The sequence below is a fragment of the Patella vulgata genome, chromosome 7 (genome assembly GCF_932274485.2).
Source record: "Patella vulgata chromosome 7, xgPatVulg1.2, whole genome shotgun sequence".
Classification (NCBI taxonomy): Eukaryota; Metazoa; Mollusca; class Gastropoda; family Patellidae; genus Patella; species Patella vulgata.
In genome coordinates this window covers 12,923,990-12,948,553 of record NC_065885.2, presented here as the reverse complement: position 1 = coordinate 12,948,553, position 24,564 = coordinate 12,923,990, and the positions used below count along the sequence as shown (strand labels likewise).

The following is a 24,564-nucleotide window of genomic DNA, read 5'->3' as shown; positions in this document are numbered from 1 at the left end:
AGAACAGCAGGACGTTAAACCCCATTTCATTTCATTTCATTTCATTACATTATCAAAGAAGCAGCCAAAGACAAGACAAGGTAAATATAAGCCACGAAGCAACCTTTTAACTGCAGAAACAAGACGTCTACTTATTTAATGCAAGTGATTATCTTTAATTACTGTACTTAACGTATTAAATACACGTTCCTGCAAGAACAGCATACGGTTATTTTACGAACCAATTCCACCAGGTATATTTATTATAACACCGTGTAATGGTTTGGGATTTATTAAATATTCAGTCAGATTTACACAGATATACATAATCAATACAAATACATTAAACGATGTTTGTTTCGTTCTGCTACAGGCTGTTTATTTTCTGATGGTTTTTTTTCATTGTTTCAGTTATAAATTAATGAACATTATTCCCAAGAGTTGAATTGGTAAACTATAGATGCATGTTTTGTCTATTTTAGCGTAAATCCTGTATTAGTTGTCCATTATGGATACCATTCCTGTCGGAAAATCCCGTTGACCTTTTTCGACTCCTGCATCGGCCCAGATAGTTCACCCGGATTTTCTGACGCCCTTTTCCTCTAATCAATGGTGCAGGAGGGAGGGCCTGACAAGGACGGCTATCTAGTCGTTCAGATGGGACGAAAAACCGAGGTCCCGTGTATACATTGGCCTGCACGTAAAGGATCCCTTAGCAGTTGAAATTCGATATAAGAGTAGGCCATGGTGCCGCTGCCCGCGCAAAACTTCCCTGTATGGCGTATGCCCGTCTTCATTATCCCAGCCGGAGCAGAACAGTAGGACGTTAAACCCCATTTCATTTCATTTCATTTCATTTCCTTTGATGTTACTTTAAACTAATATATGAATTCATTTGTAAAAAACGCATAGATATTATAGAGGTGGAAGAATGGAAGGAACAAAAAGGGGCTATATTATATTTCATAGTTTCATATCTGTTGTTATAGTTGTTATGTACATTTTGTATTACTCTATTAGCTTGATAACGTTGAGGGAATGTCATCCTAAAATATAGAAATAACTGTTTTCCATAAGTATGTGTTATTCTGCATTCAGTCATTACAGTAGTACATAGGTTTTACATGTAACACCCGAAATTGTGAGAAAACTCTTTGAAACGCCGCCCCGTTAGTAACTAGTTTCCATAAGTATGTATTATAAACAACTCTAAAGGATTGTCATATATGAATAGTTCCTCTACAGCCAATCATCACACTAGTACATATAGTTACATGTAACACCCAGTGACATTCCTCATTTAAGGAGTTCGCACATGGCTGTTTCTTGTATATTTAATACAACCCACAAATTAAAATACTCAGTTGATAATTTTGGGCTAGTTGTGATTCAAGGTTTTCTTATCTGGAATTCTCTTGAAAATATATCGTACAAATGAATTAATTTGTAATTTGGGACACGATCGGCCTTCTTTTTTGGCCCTTTTAGATAAAGAAATAATTGGGGAGAACATTGTCTTTCTTTTTGAGTCCTTTAAAGAATTAATTGAATTAGACATAGTAGTAGATGTTTCTGTTGATACCTGTTCACATCCCACCTCCACCTGTTCCTATTCTGTCCAAGCCAGAAGCAGACGATATTCCTGAGAATTAAAAAAGACTTAAAATGATTAATCCATATTATGAAGGTACAATTACAACTGAAATAAATGAAACATCCGTAACTTACGATATATATTTTATATTGAGAATGATGAAACGTCGTGAACAAACTTACCTTGAGATACTTTCGCTTTTCTAAATACTTTCCTTTTCTCGACTCGTCTTTCCTAAAAAAAAAAACAACATTGAACATTTATTTCCAAAAAAGGACATTTAATTAATTACTGGAAAACTTTCTTTGATAACTGGTAATGGCGCGAGAAGAACCATTATAACGAATTGGGTCAAATTAGATAAAATAATCTCTGTTTACAGTCAGTTTTTGTTAGATTCCTTTTTTTTTGGGGGGGGGGGGTGGAGTGGGGGGATCTAACGCGTAACGTGCATGATTTCGACCCCCAGCTTGTACATGACAGGGAGTAGGCTTTTTTTCTTTATAATATATAAATGTAGTTGGAATGCGTCACTACGGCGGCCTGCCTCGCCCTTACAGTTCCGTTATTCCAAAATGAACCGTTATTTATACAATTACTGTTGCGTGTTTAATGCTGGAACGAGGATATCAAAAATATGCTATTCATATAAAAAACTGTATACAGAACTAGTCTTCACCAAAAGATCAGGAGCATGGATATACGAGTAAGTGCAAAAAACTCCCAAACAGATTCTTCTGGACAAATAGCTAAGTTCCCTAAACAAGTAACACTTCTTTAAGAAAACCCACCAATTACTTTCAGACAAAGCTTTGGAGTTGAAATTTTTTAGATTGAACTGCAGTCAATATTAATGTGCCATAGATTTATTACGATCAGCCTTAATTAAGTGGTATGAAAGCGGATATCATCTACCGGAAGTTACGGTTGGACGAGTATCACAGGAGCTAATATGATTACAATATGAGTGGTTTTAACTTTGAAGCAAGGCTGTGATAAATTAAAATAAATATTCCTGAACAATCAGTGATCATTGTAAAAGACTTACAAATTTAAGTTGATTTCTGAGTTCAATTATCAGATTTTGATATAAGGACGCCTTAATTCTATAATATAGAGCTGCTAAGCTGAAAATAAAACAGATTCATGAGCATTATTGTTCAATTGACTGAATGCTAGCCCACATTTTGGATTGATACACTTGGTTGAAGGTTTCGAAGATGGTAGCAGGCAAACAAGGAGTAGTTTGAATAATAACAAGACGCAAGGCATTAAAGTTAGATTTCCAAAACAACATGGGCAATAGCTTCCCGAAACTCTGATTGATCGTATTCCGATTCAAACGCATCTTGAGATTCTATCAATAAAGCCAATATACCATGGACCGTATGCGGCGCTATTACTTTTGAATTTCTTAGACTGATATAACAGTTCACGATCAATTGTTTATATCTTAGAATTCAATAATAATTCACACAATAATTAATGACTGGCATTATGTTCAATTTGTGTATTTGCATCCCAGCACAGTACTTTAATCTTATCTTTAATTATTATAATTATTATAACAATATAAAGAATGGGATAATACTCACAGTAACAATATAATTAATGGTATAATACTCACAGTAACAATATGATTAATGGTATAATACTCACAGTAACAGTAACAATATACTATTCAAAAAAAGTAGGGGATATTTGATTTTGGGGGCATAATACTAAAATATGCAAATGACTACGAAAAAAGTCACTATAGAACCTAACAGAAGAAACATTTCCAGTTACATGTGACGCCCAAACGCACCAATAGCTACCGCATGGAATGCATGTGATGCTTGGGATCATCATGGGGGTCCAACCCAAGATTTGCACGACTCTGACTTTGAATGTTACAGTCATTGTGGCTTTGAATTCCAGGGTGGAAACATCAGTTTAATTGTTTTAGTGACCAGAAAACAAATTTTGACATGCGTCGGCTTACCCAAAATGAAAGGTTACGTGCCCTTGGCATGCTACAGATCGGCACAACACAGGCGGTTGTGGCGCGGACGATGAATGTTTCTCAGTCTGTCATAAGCAGGCTATGGTCCAGATACCGTGATACACAATCTGTACAGGACAGACCACGCTCAGGTCGACCAAGGGCGACAACTCAAGCCCAGGATCGATTTATCCGTACCTTGGCCTTGAGAAATCGTGTCATCACAGCAAATCAAATCAGCGCTCGTCTTCAAACAGACACTGGTGTGAGAGTGAGTGGCCAGACGATTCGGAATCGACTGCATAGGGGTCACCTTCGCGCCCGACGTCCTCGCGTGATCCCTTGTTTGAGAGATCATCACATTCAGGCAAGACGTCGTTGGTGTAGGGATCGTCAACACTGGGATAATCGACGCTGGAGCAATGTGATGTTTTCAGATGAGTCAAGGTTCACTGTTGATTTTTTGGACAGACGTAGGAGGGTGTGGCGTCATCGAAACGAGCGCTTCCAAGACGTTAACGTCATCAGACATGATCGATTTGGGGGTGGTTCTGTTATGGTGTGGGGAGGCATCACTGTTGCTGGAAGAACGGCTTTACATGTTGTTGCAGGGCGTGTTACAGGCCAGTACTACCGGGACAACATCTTGGCAGTCCATGTTGTGCCGTTCGCTCGACGTCATGGCCGCCGTTTCATCTTCCAGGATGTCAACGCAAGATGTCACATGGCAAGGATCGTTACAGGTTACCTCCAACAACAGAACATCACCACATTACCTTGGCCAGCACTGAGTCCCGACCTCTCCCCCATCGAGCATGTCAACGTCAACAACGTCCTGCCAATGTCCAAGAACTTGCTGCTGCGTTGCAACAGGAATGGGACAATCTGGACCAAAATGACCTTAGACGTCTCATTAGGAGTATGCCACGTCGGATCAATGCTTGTTTGGCAAACAGAGGAGGATTTACCCGTTACTGACTTGGTTGTGATGCTGTGGTAACTTTGCTGTTTGAGCCCGGGTATCATTTTACCCTTATAATGGTCAGTCTGTGCCTTACTTAGTCTAACGATCATTTGGAATAAATCGATGAATGTGAACTTCATTTCATTTTGTCATTTGTTTCTTCGTCAGTTTCATTAGGTGACTTTAATAACACTTAAAAATCAAATATCCCCTACTTTTTTTGAATAGTATATAAGTAATGGTATAATACTCACAGTAACAATATAATTAATGGAATAATACTCAAAGTAACAATATAAGTAATGGTACAATACTCACAGTAACAGTATAAGTAACGGTATAATACCCACAGTAATAATATAATTAATAGTATACTACTTACAGTAACAATATAATTAATAGTATAATACCCACAGTAACAATATAATTAATAGTATACTACTCACGGTAACAATATAACTAATGGTATAATACTCACAGTAACAATATAATTAATGGTACAATACTCACAGTAACAATATGATTAATGGTATAATACTCACAGTAACAATATAAGTAATGGTATAATACTCAGAGTAACACTATAAGTAATGATATAATACAGTAACAATATAAGTAATGGTAATACTCACAGTAACAATATAAGTAATGGTATAATAACAGTTGACGTGCTGACGTAATTCAAACCATCTTGTAACCACACAGGAAGGTTGCCAATGCGTGTCGTAATCACTTCATAGACATGGTTTTCCAGTCGGAAAGGACCACAATCAAACGATGGCGATAATCTATAACAGAAATGCGTTTATTTTTTTCAAACAGTATTTGGGGGCGAGTGAGATTTAAAAAAACAGGTTATTTTAGAAAATAAAAAAATAGGAATTTGTGATATGTTTCGGTAATCAATACCTTCTACGGTAATTCCCACATCCCCACTCAGTCATAAACTTGCATGTTGTAGAGCATTTCCGACAGTCTATTTTTCAACATTTTGTTGGCGAGTTCCCCAATGGACTCGCTACTTTGGCGTTCACAAGGGGTATTCGTTGAAGTTCGCAATTCCGTTCGTTTGACATTCTGTTCTCTAGTCGGATAAACTAGTGATCAGGCGACGGACGGTATCTGGTCAGATCTATTTATCTCGACGATCGGTGCCTGACAGAATACTGTAAGACAGCATTTCCGACAGTCTATTTTTCAAAACTTTCTGGGGGAGGACTCCCTACTTTGACGCTCTTGAGTGGGTTTCGTCGTGATTCGCAAGTCCGTTCGTTTGACACTTTACCTCATCGATCAGTGCCTGAAATACTGCCAGACTGCTTTTCAAAATTTTCTTGGATAGGCCCCCTACCCCTAGTTGAAGCTCGTGCCTTTGCCCCCTTAACCTTGGACTTAGCCCCAGCTTTGCCCCTCCAATCACCGACGGCTGGCGCCGCCACTGGGTATCATACCTCTTAATAGCAATTACTGATTAGCATCTATTTTAATCCACAATACTCCCATTTCTAAATATCCCTGTGTGCAAGTCAATTATTGATATAAAATTACATTTATCTCTCTCTCTCAGATAGTAATCAGACATATGTTATTTATGAAGCTTCAGGCTGTTTATATAACTCTCATTTAATAATTAAATTTCCATACTTACACAACAACAGAATACGTCATAGGAAACAAAGCAACAAACAAATTAATCAACAATATAAACATGTAGAATGTTCCAGATCGGGAAGCTTTAAAAACTTTAGTTGGTGGTGTATTACAATATCTAGCAATTATATACCGAACATAGAATGTTATAACCAGCTTAATAACTTGAATAAAAGCCAGAAATGGCGAGAAGTAGAGACCAAGCCATATCAACGATTGGCTGTATATCAGATCCAAAACATTCGACGTTACATCAAAATCTCTGTAGCCAAACTGAAAGTAGATATTTGAAAATAAATCCTTTAAAACCAGCATATAATATTTTAAAGAATCAGACCTTATAAAATATTCAAATCAAAGGAGTCTAGAGAAGTCCATCTGCAAATAGTTACCTTTTTAAATTGAAAATTGCCGAAACACAAACGTTTGTAAAAATAAAAATCAATATTGACTCCAACGGTATTAAAACATCGTAATCTAATCAATTTTGAACTTCGCAATGAAATCAATTTAAACGCAAAACATCTTTACAAAATCATTATAAAATCAAATCTTTTTTGGCGCCTAAACAAAACTGTAAGGTATTTTCCGTTTATAGAAGGAAAAACAGAAAGGTTGACCATTAAACCCCATTTCATTTCTTTCATTGAAGTAAAAATATGTATTACCTTATTCCAGATTTGACACTGAACAATAATGGCTGTTAGAACATCTAGTACCAATCCCACTAATATAACAACAACCAAATCTAATATAACAACTTTAAATATCTCTTCACCAACTTCATTCTCCCAGCAACAAAAATTACTTAGGTTCCGCTAAAAAAAAAATGTAAAAGAAGATTCTAGCTGATAACATTGACTTAGTATTTAAATGGTTTTGTGAAAGCTTTATCAATGTTTGTTCATTGTGTAAAATAATGTCGCTCAACTATCTTTTTCGTGATAAAATTGGAAAATTACTGCCGCTTGTACATTCGTAAAAATTGTATATACAACTGCCATACTGATATATTATTTACACATTAAATATTATTCAAATCATGCACGCCTGTCGCACGTGCCAATCACGTTATGTATTTTCTATATTAAATGCTTTACAGCCACTTCCGCTACGGAAGATAACCAATTTCAATTTTCAAGACGTCATTTCTAGTACCTCCTCACCCTGGGCCCATCTTACTTGTTAGGCCTATCGTCTAAGGCTTACCACATTCCAATTTACGCGCCTGGTTATATTATTCTGAATATATTTTCGGGTTAATATTTCAGGTCAAATATACATTGCACACGTAGCTAATATATCGCAAAGCTACTGTTAATGGACGTATTGGAAATTGAACCAGTTTTTCTATAAAATATATACTTACATGTGTAAAAGTACCATTTTGATCTTCACTGACACATTTACTGCTGACATCATACAATGACGTCACAAATACAACTAAGCTGGCAAGGTAGAAGAGTGCAGTCCTGTAAAACGTTATTTTTTCTTTTAATATTTGAAATAAAACATTTCTCGTGGAATATATATTGGCGCTCCTTCCCACCCCTTTCCATTTATCCATTTTGTTTAGTTTTTGCAGCATGGTTTTACCCGGAATACCGTCTAGTAGTTCGGATGGTACCAAAAACCGCAGTTCACTCGTGTAGTCATTGTCGTACAAATAAAAGAACCATCGGGACTAACATGGTTCTATTTTATTTCAATAATTCGCTTGCACATATATGTCTTTAGCAGTGGGAGGAAACCGGGGTACCCAGATAAATCCAGTTTGTTTAGACTATCAGAGTATACAATCAGACCAGTTTGGTTGAGGGTTTGGGTTTACCTGATGATATTCAACTTAATTTCTATTCTTGGATGCCATCGTTCTAGTTTACACACAAAATGTAACATAGGAGGAACAACGACCTTTAAACCTGACACAGCAACCGGAAGCTAAAATAATAATATAAATAATAATAATTATACTTTAATATAAGTTTTCAATTAGTAAAATGGCACCCCATCTTTAATCATGATCAGTAATACAATTGCCGTTTTCATTAGATTTCATTTTAATTTCTTTTGTGGGATGTCTTCGTCAGTAGATACCGAATAACTGAACGTGGAAAAAGTCATAAGAAAATGAAAGTAAAATTAACAAACAAACAAACTTACTTCCGCTTTCTTTCTAACATTTAATCGTATAATTGCAATAGTCCACGATGACGAAGTCCAGTGTTACCTGATATTTAGAGAAAAGATCTTGTAGAAAATCTGGTACTTCTTCTGGTGTTAAAGTTGTATCAGCTACTATATATATTACATAGCCACTACCACCTAGTATAATAATAACCAGAAGATTGGCCACTACTCGTGTAATATAGATCCATAACCTACAATATACAACATATTTATAGAACATATAATAACCAGAAGATTGGCCACTACTCGTGTAATATAGATTCATAACCTATAACATATTTATAGAACATATAATAACCAAAAGATTGGCTACTACTCGTGTAATATAGATCCTACAATATACAACACATTTATAGAACATATAATAACCAGAAGATTGGCTACTACTCGTGTAATATAGATCCTACAATATACAACACATATAGAACCTTCCATTTACAATTAAGTCTCTGATATAACCAGTACCAATAAACATTTTATTGTGGAAATAGCTACTCATTCCGAATAGTTGTTCAGTAGTTGTGAACTACCGCAGCAGAAGACATAACTAGGGCTAAATCTATTTGTTAAGGCCAGCTCAATTTTGGTCAAGGTCGTTGAGATGTAAATAAAGTTAGGGCACGTGATTGTTGGCAAGATTGTTGGGTAGGCTAGGGTCAGGGTTGGGATTAGCGCTAGCCCTGTTTACATCTCGTGAACTTTGGCCAAACTTGAAGTTGGCCTTATCAAATAGATCTAATCCATAACTAAGCACTATTATAAAACAAACAACCGCAAATACGGGATGAACCAGGAACCGAACTTCGCGTCATTGTCGCCATCTTGCAATTGTCCTATCAAAGTCTGTCAGTCGATGCACAATTGTCTAACCAAAACCAAAACGCATGTCAGGTTTCATCGCGATTGCCCTGGAATTGGTGGATCATTGGGCTATTTTTGAAGAACGTAGTCCTAAGACGAAGAAGATTACCAGTCGTTTGGAACCAGCTGCTGGTTCAAAAGTGTGTAAAACCACCCACATTTTTCACTGATGTCTACGAATGGGAGCAAAGGGTAATGGTGTAAGTTTCATAGCTTGACTTACATTTCCTGTCTATTCCTGGTTTCGTTAGCCTTTTCCTCTCTCACCATTTCCTGGAAACACGACATAAATATTTTTAAAAATGGCATTCCTGGAATATGACCCTAGAGCATCACAGCTCAATTGATTTTTTTGACCATAAATTTGGTGCCTTAGAATGGCGTAGCCATAAATCTGTTCAGAGGGTATCAAAATTTTGATGATAGAATGCAAGGTATATGTACACAGTTCATGTCTTATAATGTTAGCATATAGACGACAGTAGAAATGAACATAAAAAGTTCCGGGCGTGATTGAGAATATTATTTTAGGTGGGGAGGGGGGGGGGGAGGAAGGCACGGTGGCTCATTGAATATGGCGCTGACTCATTAATCGGGTCCAGAGTACTTCGAGAATTTTCACCGCCGTTTTGACTTACCATTGATGTGGGGCTGAGATTGTAAGGAAAAACGCCCAGCTCAAAAACACGAGTTCCCATGTACAAGTTGGTTTGTACGCATAAGAGCTCAACGAAGAATAGGCAGAAACGCCACTGTACGGGCAACATGTCCCCTATAACACATTGCCTGACGTGTGCTCGTCTTCATTGTCCCGGTTAGAGCAGAAAACTAGGACGTTAAACCCCATTTCATTTGCCAGGAATATGATTATCATTTCATGACATGACATTGATCCTTTAAGGTTTTATAGAATACATTTTCCTTATTTTGTTTTATTGCCTACTTTAAAATCGGTCCTGATAGCCGCCATTCTAACTGATACTCCACTTTTATCAGTTAAAGTATAATCCCAAGACGACAGAGCTCTCCACGCAAACCGGAACTCGTCTCCTTGATCCTCCATTTTACTTCTTCGGTAACCAAGATACATGCTAACCAAGATACAACAAATAGACATTTTAATAAAAATCTGCCACAAAAAAAATAACAAAAAAACAAAAGGACCCCTTGAGGGAATAATCTGACTAATGGGTTTATTTAAAAAAAAAATAGATGATAATCTTATCAATCTCTGGCGAAAATATAACGCTGTGGGAACAGCTGTACTGAAGTGCCTGCAGTTTAAAGGTCGAGAGTGGAATAAAATCAAGACGAGGATAGTAATGAGTCCTATATATTATAATTTGGGCTAAATCTATTTGCTAAGGCAAACTCAATTGTTGTCAAGTTCACTGAGATGTAAATAAGGTAAGGGCACGTGATTGTTGGTGAGATTGTAGGTTGGGGTTAAAGTAAGCATTAGAGCTAGGTCAAGGGTCAGAGTTAGGGTTGGGGTTGGGATTAGCGCTCGCCCTGTTTATATCTCGTGATGAAAAATTGAGCAGGCCTTATCATTTAGCACCAACCTTATAATTTGTGCTTTTGAATAAAAAAAAAACTCTTGAAGAATGGGTCATCATTGATTTAAATTATCAGATGAACAGTAAGGCGTTACACTTAATTTATCCTATGGTAATTTCTCCTGCATGCAAATTATTGATGAAAATTAATCTCGAAACGGGATTGGGATTGTTCACCAGATCAGTCAATCTTTTTCACGCGATCATTCAGTTCCAGGAGCAAAAGGACAAAACCGTCGATTTCTAGTCCCGTGCAACAGCATTCTAAGACTTAAGGTTTAACTCAACTTTCAATCACTGTTTATGAAAAATGTGGTTGACCCACAAATACAACAATTTGCACATAGTTTCTTATTAAACCAACAAAAGTTTTATAAAGGGCTATAATTTGAGTTAATTTAAGTATGAGAATGCCTTGTGAACTCGGGTCCTGGACGCTGGAACTAAAGGAGATGTGAATTCTAGATAGAATACACATGCACCAATGTTGCTTGATGTTTTCATTTATGTTTTTAAAGTTTGGCTAGTGACTCTACTGGTGGTCATTATTATTATCCAGAGGTTACCTTCGAAAAAAGTAGCTTTGACTCCAAAATTCTAAACGGAATGGGACGGAATTGGGTTTAGAGTCTCTTTATGTCAGTTTGAGACATGGTAATTATTATTTGTTTGGTTACGCTTGTAATGCGACGGGTACTTTCCACCTGTCGTCTTCGAATTCCAGCTACCAAGACTTCTTTTACGTGCACGGCAATGTCTACGACAAAACACGGTTTCCTTGCCAGCAGCGCAGGCGCCACTTACGAACTCTCGCTTCCGTTTTCTAAAAGTGTTGCTCCATAGTGCTTACAATGGTGAGTATGCATACTCTGCATAAAAACATAAAAAGACATTCGGTCATCATTTTGGATAGTCTTTCTCGCTTTGGTACGACCACAGTCATACAATTTCTACATTTTAGTAGACTCGGCTTTATATTTAAAAAACAACAACAATTTATTTTATTTGGTGTGATCATAATTATTGAACAGTCGTGTCGTGATTTATTATGATCTATCATCATCCAATGACTGGTACTTCAGCACCCTCCGATATAATAAAATCTTTGAAATATGAGTAACAGTCCATTCTAGAGGCCCACGGAGGACTTCCACCACCAAAAAATGTCGAAAAGAAGAGACCATTAATTCTAACATTATCGCTAACTCTCCATATTAAGTTCTGTCCACTATAAACCAGATTTCCATCCACAAAAAGCTTAGCAAGTCCATCACTCTTCCCAACAGTATTCAGCTGAAGATGTTCAGTTATTCTGGTCCAAACACCTGTTTTGAATCGAAAACTTCCTCGGCCAAGCGAATTACCTTTAAGTGGGAAACAAATTACGTCTTTTCTTTCGCAGAATCCCGCAGCCTGGTCTGGCATGTACACATAGATCTCTCCATCTCCTTTCTCCCTCCACATAAGTCGAGCAGAGAAACAGGTGGTTGAATGACGCCCACCAGAACAATCAGCTTCATCTCCACCAAATAAGCCGGGTAACTTCCCTCCCATTACAAAGTCGAAACCAGGACTGAAATACACTTGGTAGGATACGGTCATGGCAGTTTTTGACGCTGTCGGCAAACTGTAAAATTGTGCTCCCCTTGCATTGTGGATCGCTGGATTAGAATAGGTTCCATTCTGGTAAAATACCCTGATGACGTTTTCGTTTCCACCCGCAGGATCTTTGGAAACTGTCAAAGAACCGTAATTGAAAGAACCATGTTTGAGTGGATGGAAATTCTTCAGTGGATCATCTACCGGAAAATCATTGTTTCTCCATAACACACCCCCTGTGAATAAATATATTTCACTATCATCAAAAGAGTATCTACATCACGAATCACACTTGAACAATGCCAAACAAATGAAACCCCTGGAACTAGAATAGAATACTAGAAACAATGAATGCTATGGTGGTATACTAATGCATAGTCTATAATGGTTAGGTATGTTTATGTCTCTAAAACAATGGCTCAGTGTGTATGGCACAGGCGCTCATGCTTCTGAAGCAACGACCGCGAGTCTTACAATACCTAGACGTTGCTACACTGCCTTGCAATTCCCGAACTTATAGCTACGTTATCCCCCTTTACCATAGACACGTGAACAGTAGCGCCCAAACAGAGGTTGTGACACAAACACACTCAAACTTTGACATTGAACGAACCTTGAACATTACTACTCGAATATCACATGTCTACACTTTAGCTGGAAAGTGCGAGACTTGCTATTCGCGATGATCGAGCCCTCTATTAAAGATGGGGGGTCTCTAAAACATTTGCTTGGTGAGTATGGCGTCGGCACTCTAAACAGGGTTTCCCGGGATTTTCCAGTCTGGTTTCAGCATATCCATGGTGCAGGACAGGGGGTCTGGCAAGGAGAATGGGGTGTCCCATTTATACCATTGGCACCACGTTAAAGATCCCAAAACAATTGAAAATCGAAAAAAAAGTATTTCGTAGCGCCGCTGTCTCGGCAAAATTCCTTTTATAGCTCATTGAATGGTATTTGCCCGTCTTCATTACCCGGTTTGGTGCTGCAAAGTAAAATCCGCATTCATTTCACTTTTCTCTGAAAGATTGAACTTTGAGATAAACGTGAATGAAGAGACGAAACACAACAGACAGGATCTATCCGAGCACCAATCCTATTATAAGTCCACCAACAAGGAGAAATATAAAGGTGTGTGAACTATCATTTTATTTGTTTCATAGAAACACACATTTTAGTTATAACGAACAAAAAAAAAATAACAGGAAGAATATTCTATAAATACCTGAATTATTTTGAGCTTCAGTGTAACCAATTCCAGAACAGAAGAGAAAAAGGGTAAAGAGAGATGAAAACATGCTTCTGAATTACAATGGTCCCGCTTTTTGTCTGAATTCTGGATAAATCGTACTTTACACAATCAACATGTAGTCCGTACTCTTATCATTTGTGTCGTCCTCGATTAATGTAAGACAAGATAAGACAAACAAATCAAGGTCATCAGCAGAGGGCACCCTGCGACCAGAACAAGTACTCGTTTTGTAAAAAGGTATCAGTCGGATTGAGGAGGAGGAGGAAAAGGTATGTGGGTGGGTAGGTGGAGGGGGGGGGGGGTATACTCTTCCGTCACATTTCTCCAGGTGTTAGGAACCCCCTATCGGGAAAGTTGCGAATACTCATTTCCGGGCATTGGAATTGGTTTTGTTCAAGTTTGTTTAAAGGGTAATTCTTGTTTTATATTATTAATGTAACTGTGGCGTGTTACCAAAGATACAGATGGTACGAAAACCGGTGTCCCGTGTACACCACTGACAGTTGTAATTTGTACCGCAGTTGTCGGGGCACAATTTTACCCAAAGCACCCTGCATGGCGTATGCCCGTGTTCAATAACCCGGATGGAGCAATGAAGTAGGACGTTAAACTCCATTTCCTTTTAAAATCTTAGATAAAAAACCAACCTGGCTACTATCACCATAAAAGATATAATGTTGACAGAAATCCAGGTCAATAAATAAGCCATTGGTCGCTCATAGTAACCCCAATCATTGTTATTATACGCTCCATAGAAAAGGACGCTGGTAGATATTACTCCCTGAAAATACAAATAAAATACACTACGAAAATTTAATTAAGTGATGCTTCTGTTTACGACATCAAAAATACCCAAGAAATCAGTTCCACTTTTACAAGACGTGATAATTTTGGAGAGAGTATTCATAAACGTCAGTGAGCAATGGCCAGTGGGTTGGCACCGCTATAATATGGGCCACGCCACAGGGCTTGATAAAAAAAAACCTTCTGAATACATATTTTGTCTATTTGCTCAGATAAGCAACCTATTAATGAATAATGGGTCGACCAAGTACTAGTAGATGAATGCTGGTCAGGTTTGTTGTAACACCAAGTTTTGTACTGATAAACTTTAAAGCAAGGCCTTCACACGATTTCTAAAGATACACCTATACTCTATACTTACAAAATATCCAGTAATAGCCGAAGGAATATCAGAATCATTTGGTAGAATCTGGAATCACATTTCATATAATTAAAAAAATGGGACATACAAAAAACAAAACAAAACAACATCACTGATAATTTATGACATTTGAGGAATCAAGTCGTCTTTCGCTAACCTTGATCTCAATTTTTTTTATAAAATCATTTAAATTATTGACATGATTTGTACAATATGCATATCTATAACGGTCACCTTTTGCAATACTTTGGGATTGACAAAAAACTCTCTTGTAAAGATTAGATCTATTTGTAAGACCACCTCCAGGTTTTCCAAAGGTCACAAGATGTAAACAGGACTAGCACTAACCCTAACCCTAACCCAAGACCTAGCCCTAACCCTTATTGTAACCCATTATCTAGTCAACAATCACGTTCCCTAACCCTAACCCAAGACCTGGCCCTAACCTTTTATCTAGTCAACAATCACATTCCCTAACCCTATTTACATCTCGGCGACCTTCATGAAATCTGGAGGTGGCCTTAATATTTAGATCTAGCCCTCTTGTCAGTATTTGTTGGTGATTAGTAATATCCTTGATTAGCCAACATCTTTAAATTTGTTGTATTTTATGTTTGGCTATCTGGAGTACAGGCGCGGACGTGGGCCTCGGACAGTCGGACGTTGCCCGAGGACCGAGAAGGTCCAGGGGCTTTTCGGTCTCGATTGAACATTTTTTGATGCATATTTTTTTCAAAATGAATCCACTGAATAATATAATGATTTAAAACCGATCTATGAGTGGGGTGCGGGAAAGGCGAATCAAGCTAGTTTCGTTTACTCATCATGCCAAATATTATTCGCCGCGATGAGTGCATCTGGTGGGGTAAATAGAAGAAAACAGTTTGCTGTACTTACCTGTGGTATTGAAACAAAACCAAACATAATTATACCAATAAAACAGTTTAAATAGAACAAAAATCGTAGAAAAATAAAAAATGACACCACGTTACTGCCAAAATAACCTGAAATTATAATGTTTTTATCAAAGATGTCTTCCCGCGTACAAACAAAAATCGTAGAAAATTAAAAAAATGACACCACGTTACTGCCAAAATAACCTGAAATTATGTTTTTATCAAAGATGTCTTCCCGCGTATAAACTGTGTGACTTGATGGGGTTTAGCTACCGCTAGACACAAAATTGGGTTATTTCGGGGTGGGGTTTAACGTCCATTCGACACAAACTATGTCATTTCGGGACTAACATATGGTTCAATTTTATTTCAATAATTCGCTTTCGCTGAGAGGTCTTTACAGTTGGAGGAAACCGGAAGACACGGAGTAAAACGAATTTCAATTCGTATTTTTAATTTCTAATGCCATGAAAAATATTCTGTTCGAGATTTAAGCTCCTTTAATAGAATGTTTCTTTGGATTTTCTGTCGTTGTTTCCTTTTGTAGGTTGTGCAGGACGAAGAGCTTAGATAGAAACAGTATCTAGCTGTTTGGATTAGACGAAAAACTGACATTCTTTGTACAGATGGAATTCGAAATCTCAGTAGGCCGTAGCGCCGGTGTCCGGGCAAATTTTCACTCCCTAGCACAATAAATAGCGTATGTGCGTCTCCATTAGCCCAGTTGATGTAGAAAAGTAGGACCGTAACCCTTATTTCATTTTATTTTATTTCGTTTCGTAATCAGTTTGGAGAACCATACATTATATTTACCAGCAATATGTGTAATATTATTCTCCCACAATCCAAAACCAGATTGATATTTATATCGACTTCTCTCCTGAAGATCAAAAATTTAGAAGCAATAAAACACTAAACAGATTTCTTACACTGAAACGATATTCTGAAAGTCATTGGACAGTAATTTAATAATTCGATTATCATTCTTTTTCTAAAAAAAAAATGAATATATATAATAGGCAGAAACTGTAAATTACGTGATGTTCTGTTCTTTTCTGTTTGGTGGTCACGACTTTCAAAACTTCTTGTTGCTGGAGATATCTATAACAAAGAGAGAGAGAGAGAGAGAGAAATGGGGTTTAACGTCCACTCGACACAAACTAGGTCATTTCGGGACTAACATATGGTTTAATTTTATTTCAATAATTCGCTTGCGCATAGGGGTCTTTAGCAGTGGGAGGAAACCGGAGGACCCGGAGAAAACCCATGAGGTTGGACAGGCGACCCTACTCCTTGTCACGTACAACCGGGGATTCGAAACCGCGCCAGTCGACTCAATGACAGACTTTATGATACAGCGCGCGCACGCTAACCATTCAGCCATCCAACCCCCCCTATCTGTAACAAAGAGATACAAATCAATAATTTGACAATAGCTTCGTTGTCTTTTTTAAGGGTTTATCTTATGACCCAAAGACTTATCTATTCTAGGAGACAGCTAAAAGGAAACCGTGTTTAAAGACTTTGTTCTCCAATACATTTTTATAGATACGTGCTCCGCTACAGGCTGGGACCTGTTGTATTAAGGATCATCACCCGATACCGACTGCCATGTTGTCAAAGGTCAACTTGACCTGCCCAATGAAATCTGTTCAGTCAATATTGCTTGATAGGCCTGCAACCAAAATGTCTAGCTTGCTTAGACACACAATTCCGCTCCGTTTTCCTCATTTTTTCCCCTCGTACCTAAACAAACTATACATTTTTGGAAAGCCCATACCACCTCGAATACAAATCCGAGAGTTCCTGGAATACGGGCCTGGTGAAAATACTAATATTTCTGAAGTTGACATAAAATTAAATATTGATGAAAGCTCCGATGTCTTCATCCATGGTAAGGAATATGGTATAGGTTAAATTTTGATTTAAACACAAATGCCGAAAACATAAAGGACAAGGGAACAAACATACGGGATTTTGGAAATCCATTAACGGTATCATTTACAAAGAGTTATCTCCCTTTATGAAAAATAATTATTGATAACAGTATTTAATTTAAACGATTTATTCGATAAACTGAATAGGATTTAACAACAGACAAGGACCTATTAAGTTCTCAACAAGGTAGGTTGAGCTATGCCAAATTTCAACAGATATCAGTTTTTATTTAAGAAGGTTGTAAATCCGTAAATCATTTTTCCTGCGACATGGACACGAGTGTGATGACAATTATTCGATCAGTGATTGGTCGAAACCTCCTCCTCATAGTGCTATACGTGATTATAGTTCAGATTTGCACCGCTTCTGATCCCTTATAACACTAGATACCAAACATCAAGTGTTTTGAAAGCTCCACTCTTTAGGGAAGCCCAAATGCGTGAGAGTTTCATATTTAGCAAATAATATGGCACACTTCCCTATTTTTAAAATTGTGCTTATCTTTACGGGGTTTTTTTTGAAAATTTTATAAATGAAAGTACGGATACATTACTTTTGAAGTATCATTTTTTCTGCCATAGATAAAGGTTGGTCTCTTAAATGATCTCTTATCTTCAGCTGTAGCGACCATTTTGTTTCTTCGGGGCCGGCCGTATTCTCTATATAATCTATCCAATCGACTCTGAAAAACGGAAACAACTGAACAAACAAATTCCCTTGATAGGCGTGATAAATTACAATAATATGGTTCTCATTAAGCCACACACTTTGTATTGTATCGTGTAGTATGTTGCATTCTGTATTATATTGTAAAGTGTATTGTAACATGGATAGGAAATCTTCCTTTGTCCTTATGTTGAATAAGCAGATTGTTTTAGCTTAACTATGCAATAACTAGACATGTTCAATGTAATTGGGGATCACGTGGCTAAGTGGGTAAGACGCTGGCTCGCTAGCCTGGAGGTCGGGTGTTCGATCCCTGCATTGGCCGAGAAAGTTCATCCAGATTTTAGGGCGTGGTTTTCCCTTGACAGTGATGCAGGATGGAGGGCCTGACAAGGACAGCTGTCTGGTCGTTCGGATGGGACGAAAAACCCAGGTCCCGTGTACACATTGGCGTGCACGTAAAAGATCCCTTGGCAGTTGGAATTCGATATAAGAGTAGGCCGTAGCGCCGCTGTCCGGGCAAAATTTCCCTCATAGCACACTGTATGGCGTATGCCCGTCTTCATTAGCCCAGGTTAGGGGCAGAACAGTAGGACGTTAAACCCCATTTCATTTCATTTCATTTATATTGTAAAGTGTATTATATTGTGTTGTGTAGACGTATTGTATAGTTTTTGTATAATTTATTGTGCCTTGTATAGTATAGTTTATTGTGTAGTGTATAGTTTGTTGTGTATTGTATAGTTTATTGTGTATTATATTGCATTATATTTTATTGTATATTGTGTACTGTATAGTTTTTTTGTGCATTATTGTTTATTGTGTACTTTATAGTTTACTAGCGGATAATCCGGCGCTGCTGGTTGGCCAACGCCAACTGGCCTGTTACCCCGAGCTACCCGTATCGTATACACCAAATTTCAGACTCGGAACAGACCTATAGTAGCCGTGAACCCTGAACAAACATACAGACAGGCGACAGTCACAAATATTGGTATAGATTGTGTATTGTTAAGTTGATTGTGTAGTATATACTTTATTGTGTATTGCATTGTATAGTGTGTATTGTATTGTGTATACTGTATTGTGTAGTTTATTGTGTATTTTATATTATGTTGTGTATTATATATGTCCTGTATTGTGTTGTTTTATGTCGTATTCTATAGTCTATGGAGGAATGGATTTCTGAATATGGATTGTTAACCAGCAAACCCATGTTAAACCCTCTTACCTGCCCGGCGTTATTAAAGAATACAATATAATTCATCAGGGAAATATGCATACCCTTTATTAAGATGACCATATTTCATTCGAAATAAAACTTCATCGGGTGTTGGTCTGAATTCAGGTAAGGTCAAAGTCGTGGATGCTACTGAAACTACAAAAGGAGAAAATCAAAGAGAGAGAGAGAGAAATGGGGTTTAACGTCCACTCGACACAAACTAGGTCATTTCGGGACTAACATATGGTTTAATTTTATTTAAATAATTCGCTTGCGCGTAGGAGTCTTTAGCAGTAGGAGGAAACCGGAGGACCCGAGAAAACCCACGAGGTTGGCACTACAAAGAAATAATTCACACATATATTCTGCAATCAGGAGTTCCATGTCACGAATGTACGTGAAATCGCGGTGAAAAGGGATGGAATCTCTTCCTATTTTGCGACGGATTTCTTCAACTCATAAATAACCTGGCAAACGGTTTGATCAGGTCAACTTCAAGTTTGGAATCCATGTCCGTGGAAGTTAAGGGAAACTTAACGTCTATAAACAGGGTTTCGTTTTAGATGCATCATAATATTAAACTCAAGTAATATAGGGCCTATACTCATAAATGTCAAAAATGAAGACGTTATGTTAAAAACGGATTAAATAAAGTTTTTATTCAGATTAAGTAGGACAGCTTGCACATCAGAGTTAACAGCGATAATTTCACTTTTTTAACAACAAAAATATAGATCTTGATTGGATTTAGCTTTTAGCTGAGACTCGACACGGACTCCGATTAATAAAGTGTTTCTCTACCTGTTTCTGGATCTCTAATATCCAAACTACGATATGATATTTTCTTCTTCTCAAACAAAGGTGACGCTTCCCCATCTTCTGGAACTGGACTAGAAGATTTAGATCCAGTATCCTCGTCATCCATATCTCATTAGATCTGCTGGAAAGTTAAGTAAGAAAATACCATAATCCTGATGATATGCGCTCCGATGGTGTTTCCATAGATCAGTTTCTTATAAAGGAACGTAAAATGGTTTTAGATTATTTCCATAAAGAAACAAATCAGACACAACCGAAACCAAAGCTTTCTTTTGGGATAGGATTAAAATCATATTGTGTATTCTACAAAAGGTTTGATTCACCTGTGTACAATTCTAATATTACTCTTTCAATAATACATGCAATATATTTTCTGAATACTCAGAGATCAGAGAGGGTAGGGGGGGTAGCATTCACTCGCCCCCCCCCCCCCACACACACACACACACACGCGCATACACACTAATTATATTGGCTAATACACATTGATGTTTTAGATATAAATATATTCTACGCCTCTTTGGGTTGAAGATAGGGGTGTTCGATTACATCTAAATAATCACTACACGTCTAACACGAACGTGACCAAAACTGTCACCTGGGGTCTGGCTAGAGATGGCGGTGGGGCTTCAAATGATAATATTACCGACTGACTACAATGTGGGAATATTTTCAATTGCTGATAAAACGTTTGTATATCATATTGTAACTCACGCCGTTGTCTTCAAGTAATTCGTCAGGTAGTTTACAAACTTTAATATCAATTCTTTGATTCAAACTTCCTTCTACACATCCAGCACGAGCTTTTTACATCCTTTGTTTGTTTTGTTTATTCGTGACGTATTGTTGTACAGATTAGAACACAGTGGGGGCACTCGATTGAACGTTCCGGAACTGAATTCTCTCAATCCCAAAAAGAGTGACAATCGAGTGAAAAGGTGGATTTCGGGCTACAACGCATGCGTCGACTGAATCAGTAAATATCTCAACCAACCATGCAGCCGATACATTTTAATTACGTCACGATTCTACTCACACCACCTCCGTTGTCGGTACTGACAGAACTGTGACAGAACTGAAATCCGCGTTACTCGATTGCAATTCTGTCAATTCGGGACGTTCTGGACTGTGAATCGAGCATCCCCAATGTAACATGGGTCGCGTTCAATTCGGCCCGATAAAATGATACCATCATTAATTGATGCTGTAAATATTTTGGCTAAAGAAACTTTGTTTATTGGACCAGGTAACTGTCTTTGTTCTAGCCAAGCACTACGACGAGAGATTAAATGGTTGGAAGAAACTGGTCTGAGTGGACAGGTAGGAAGGAAATGTGATCCGAAGAAATATCACCCTCACAGCAACAAATTGATGACAGAGGTGATTTTCACTGTAGTTTTGTAGGTCATAATATTTAGGACTAATGAACCGATGTCTATTTATTCACCGATCAGAAAATAACGAAATAATTGAAAGCGTTTCCATGTTTTATAAAGCAGGAAGAAGATGAATGATCATACTTACATAATAAGCTATATAGATTTAAAATTTAACCACCATATTAGATATGATATTGTAATGTTATTGTAATAGATAATAGATTATATTAGTCTGTTTATCAGTTATCATCATCATTTGTTATCTGCGGTTGAACTGGTACGCCCTATTACATAGATGATAGAGATAAATATTTATTGACGCCAAAGTTTAAAGGGATATAACTCCATTTAAATTATGGTCTCAGACTAGCAATTATTCGCCCATTGACTTCAATGTTACAGGCCAATATTGCGTATTGGTGCCAGTGATTATCACATATGTGATAGAACTGGTTAAACATGTTTCAAATATTATTTATCCCAGAGATCATTGCTATGATAGATGCGTAATCAATGCTTCAACAATCGGAAGTGACGAATGCAAAAGGAAAACACGAGTTATCGCTCTATATAACTGACTGAAGTGACGAGTGACAACAAATAAATGGGCGAATTTCTGCTCATTAATACTTCCTTCGAAGACCAAAAGTTGTTGTGTGAGACTGTGAAAGGATATCTGACAATTCATTACATATTAATGTAATAAGAGTGTATATAAAGTGATTTATATTAATTTTTTAAAAACAAATCTACATGTAAAAGTTCAAATAAAATATTTACAACCAATTTGTAATGTCACGTTCATTTATTTAATAAGTTTTTTGGGGTTTTTTTTCTTCAAGTTCTAAATCAGCATCTTCTTCTTTTTAAACATGCATTAAAAATGGCTGTTTGAGTGAGATAAATAAGGAACACTACTACGTGACATAGAGGTGTCAGCACTAAAGCAGCAAGAACTCCATATAAGGCAGCAGTTTCAGGTTTGCTCCAATCAATGACAGAATAAATGTAGGGTTAATCTCGGCCATTTTATCTTCCAGCAAATTGATAAATTACAGTAAATATGATGTATATAACTCTGAATATGGTTGGATGAATGAAATGGTACAAGCGAACAGGCACAGCCGTTATCATCAGGTTAGCCAAAACATAAAATGAATTCAAGGCATGGGTTGCCACGTCTGCCGTTGTTAGGGTATAGGCAGCTGAAAATAAAATAAAATCATAAAATAAACATAAACATAGGGTACATAAATTATATTCTTATGAAAGAAGCAGCTGGTTGGTTTGTTAAGCGAAGAGTGAAATGAAATGAAATGGAGTTTAACGTCCTACTGTTCTGCTCCTAACCTGGGCTAATGAAGACGGACATACGCCATACAGTGTGCTATGAGGGAAATTTTGCCCGGACAGCGGCACTACGGCCTACTCTTATATCGAATTCCAACTGCCAAGGGATCTTTTACGTGCACGCCAATGTGTACACCGGACCTCGGTTTTTCGTCCCATCCGAACGACTAGACGGCTTTCCTTGTCAGCCGCTCCGTCCTGCATCACTGACAAGGGAGAACCACGCCGGAAAATCTGAATGAACTTTCTCGGCCAATGCAGGGATCGAACCGACCTCCAGGCTAGCGAGCTAGCGTCTTACTAGCCACGTGATCCCCTAAACGAAGAGTAGTAGTAAACTTTCAATCTTTACGGTGTTGTTCATTTTCAGGTTGATTGCGGAGGACATTTCCATACGGATACTTCGTCCATCGGGAATTCTAGGTAAGGGATAAGGTTACCGACATGTTGTGGTGTCTACATCAGTTTGTAGGAATTTCCGGTTTCTGTAACCGACCTAAAAATAGCCACTCCCCATTCTAAGCACACTACTTCCGGTCTCCTGCAGACGTTGGCTGTCGTCTGCCATCGAAAATTACTACGGTATAGTAAAATATTCTACCAATATGCAAGCTAACAATGTGCTGGGTGTGGGCCTAAACGGGTACAATAAATAAACGAAAACTTTTGTACTACCAACTGGACGATAAATGATATGAAATGGGTTAACGTCCTACTGTGCTCCGACTGGGCTAATGAAGACTGACATACGCCATTCAGTGTGCTATGAGGGTAATTTTTGCCCGGGCAGCGGCACTATGGCCTACTCTTATATCGAATTCCAACTGCAAGGGGATCTTTTATGTTCATACCAAGAAAACCAAAAATCTCTTAAAGATAAATGTGTTTACAATTTTGTCTTGAAATTATAAACAGTTTTACAAAGATCATAAAATAATAGGTAGTTTATTCCATTAAACAGGTGCTTGAACAGTAAATGACCGTTGACTATGAGCGACTAATTGAACAGTTTTGGGCTTGTAAAAGTAGTACATAATGTTCGATCAGGTGTATAAAGTTCTAAAAGATCTGAGATGTTAACAGGAGCTATATTATTTAAACATTTAAAAGTAAATAATAAAATCTTAAAATCAGTTCGATATTTAAGAGGTAACCAGTGTGGTCACATTCCTTAGTAAAGTCTAGCTTACAACCTTCCGTATGTATTTTGCCATACACGAGTCGTAGGGTTTGGTAGCTCGCAGACCAGCCGCAAGAAACCAGGTGAAAATTTTATATGTGCAGGACCCAAAGTCTCTACGGCCAGTCTGCGATCTTCTACGGTGTCAAACACACGGAAGTAACGCGTAAGTCTCACGCACGGGGTTTACTAAAATTTCCCCGGTAGTACGGTGGGTTGTGAGCTAGGCTTTACAAGTCTATCTAAAGTAGGACGGGGGGCCTGACAAGGACAGCTGGCTAGTCTTTCGAATGGGACGAAAAACCGAGGTTCCGGGTACA

At 37.7% G+C, this 24,564-nt stretch overlaps 1 protein-coding gene across 2 annotated transcripts; it reads right to left on the bottom strand.

The window, feature by feature from the left end:
* Window positions 1-255: 255 nt before the first annotated feature.
* Window positions 256-21,320, bottom strand: LOC126827236 (transmembrane channel-like protein 2-B). Of its 2 annotated transcripts, none has more exons than XM_050556484.2 (20): window positions 21,050-21,320; window positions 20,318-20,456; window positions 19,579-19,672; window positions 18,182-18,310; window positions 16,728-16,791; window positions 16,504-16,570; window positions 15,692-15,798; window positions 14,795-14,842; window positions 14,277-14,410; window positions 10,166-10,313; window positions 9,446-9,495; window positions 8,402-8,552; window positions 8,003-8,112; window positions 7,541-7,643; window positions 6,840-6,989; window positions 6,170-6,444; window positions 5,154-5,309; window positions 2,622-2,700; window positions 1,756-1,807; window positions 256-1,621 (listed from the first exon to the last, which is right to left on the bottom strand). In XM_050556484.2, exons 2-20 carry the CDS (start codon window positions 20,439-20,441, stop codon window positions 1,566-1,568), a joined length of 2,097 nt encoding a protein of 698 aa, XP_050412441.2. In that variant the 5' UTR covers window positions 20,442-20,456; window positions 21,050-21,320; the 3' UTR covers window positions 256-1,565. The 2 variants fall into 2 exon arrangements, with proteins under 2 accessions (XP_050412441.2, XP_050412442.2); XM_050556485.2 differs by having other exon boundaries at window positions 20,318-20,453.
* Window positions 21,321-24,564: the final 3,244 nt, after the last annotated feature.

What these genes read in the sequence shown, in the direction of transcription:
- LOC126827236 (XM_050556484.2), bottom strand. Translation starts at nt 20,441, where the DNA reads ATGGATGACGAGGATACTGGATCTAAATCTTCTAGTCCAGTTCCAGAA. An exon ending in TATTAGAGATCCAGAAACAG is followed by an intron (nt 19,673 to 20,317) that starts GTAGAGAAACAC and finishes CTCCTTTTGTAG; the next exon opens with TTTCAGTAGCATCCACGACT. An exon ending in TATGGTCATCTTAATAAAGG is followed by an intron (nt 18,311 to 19,578) that starts GTATGCATATTT and finishes TCCGTTTTTCAG; the next exon opens with AGTCGATTGGATAGATTATA.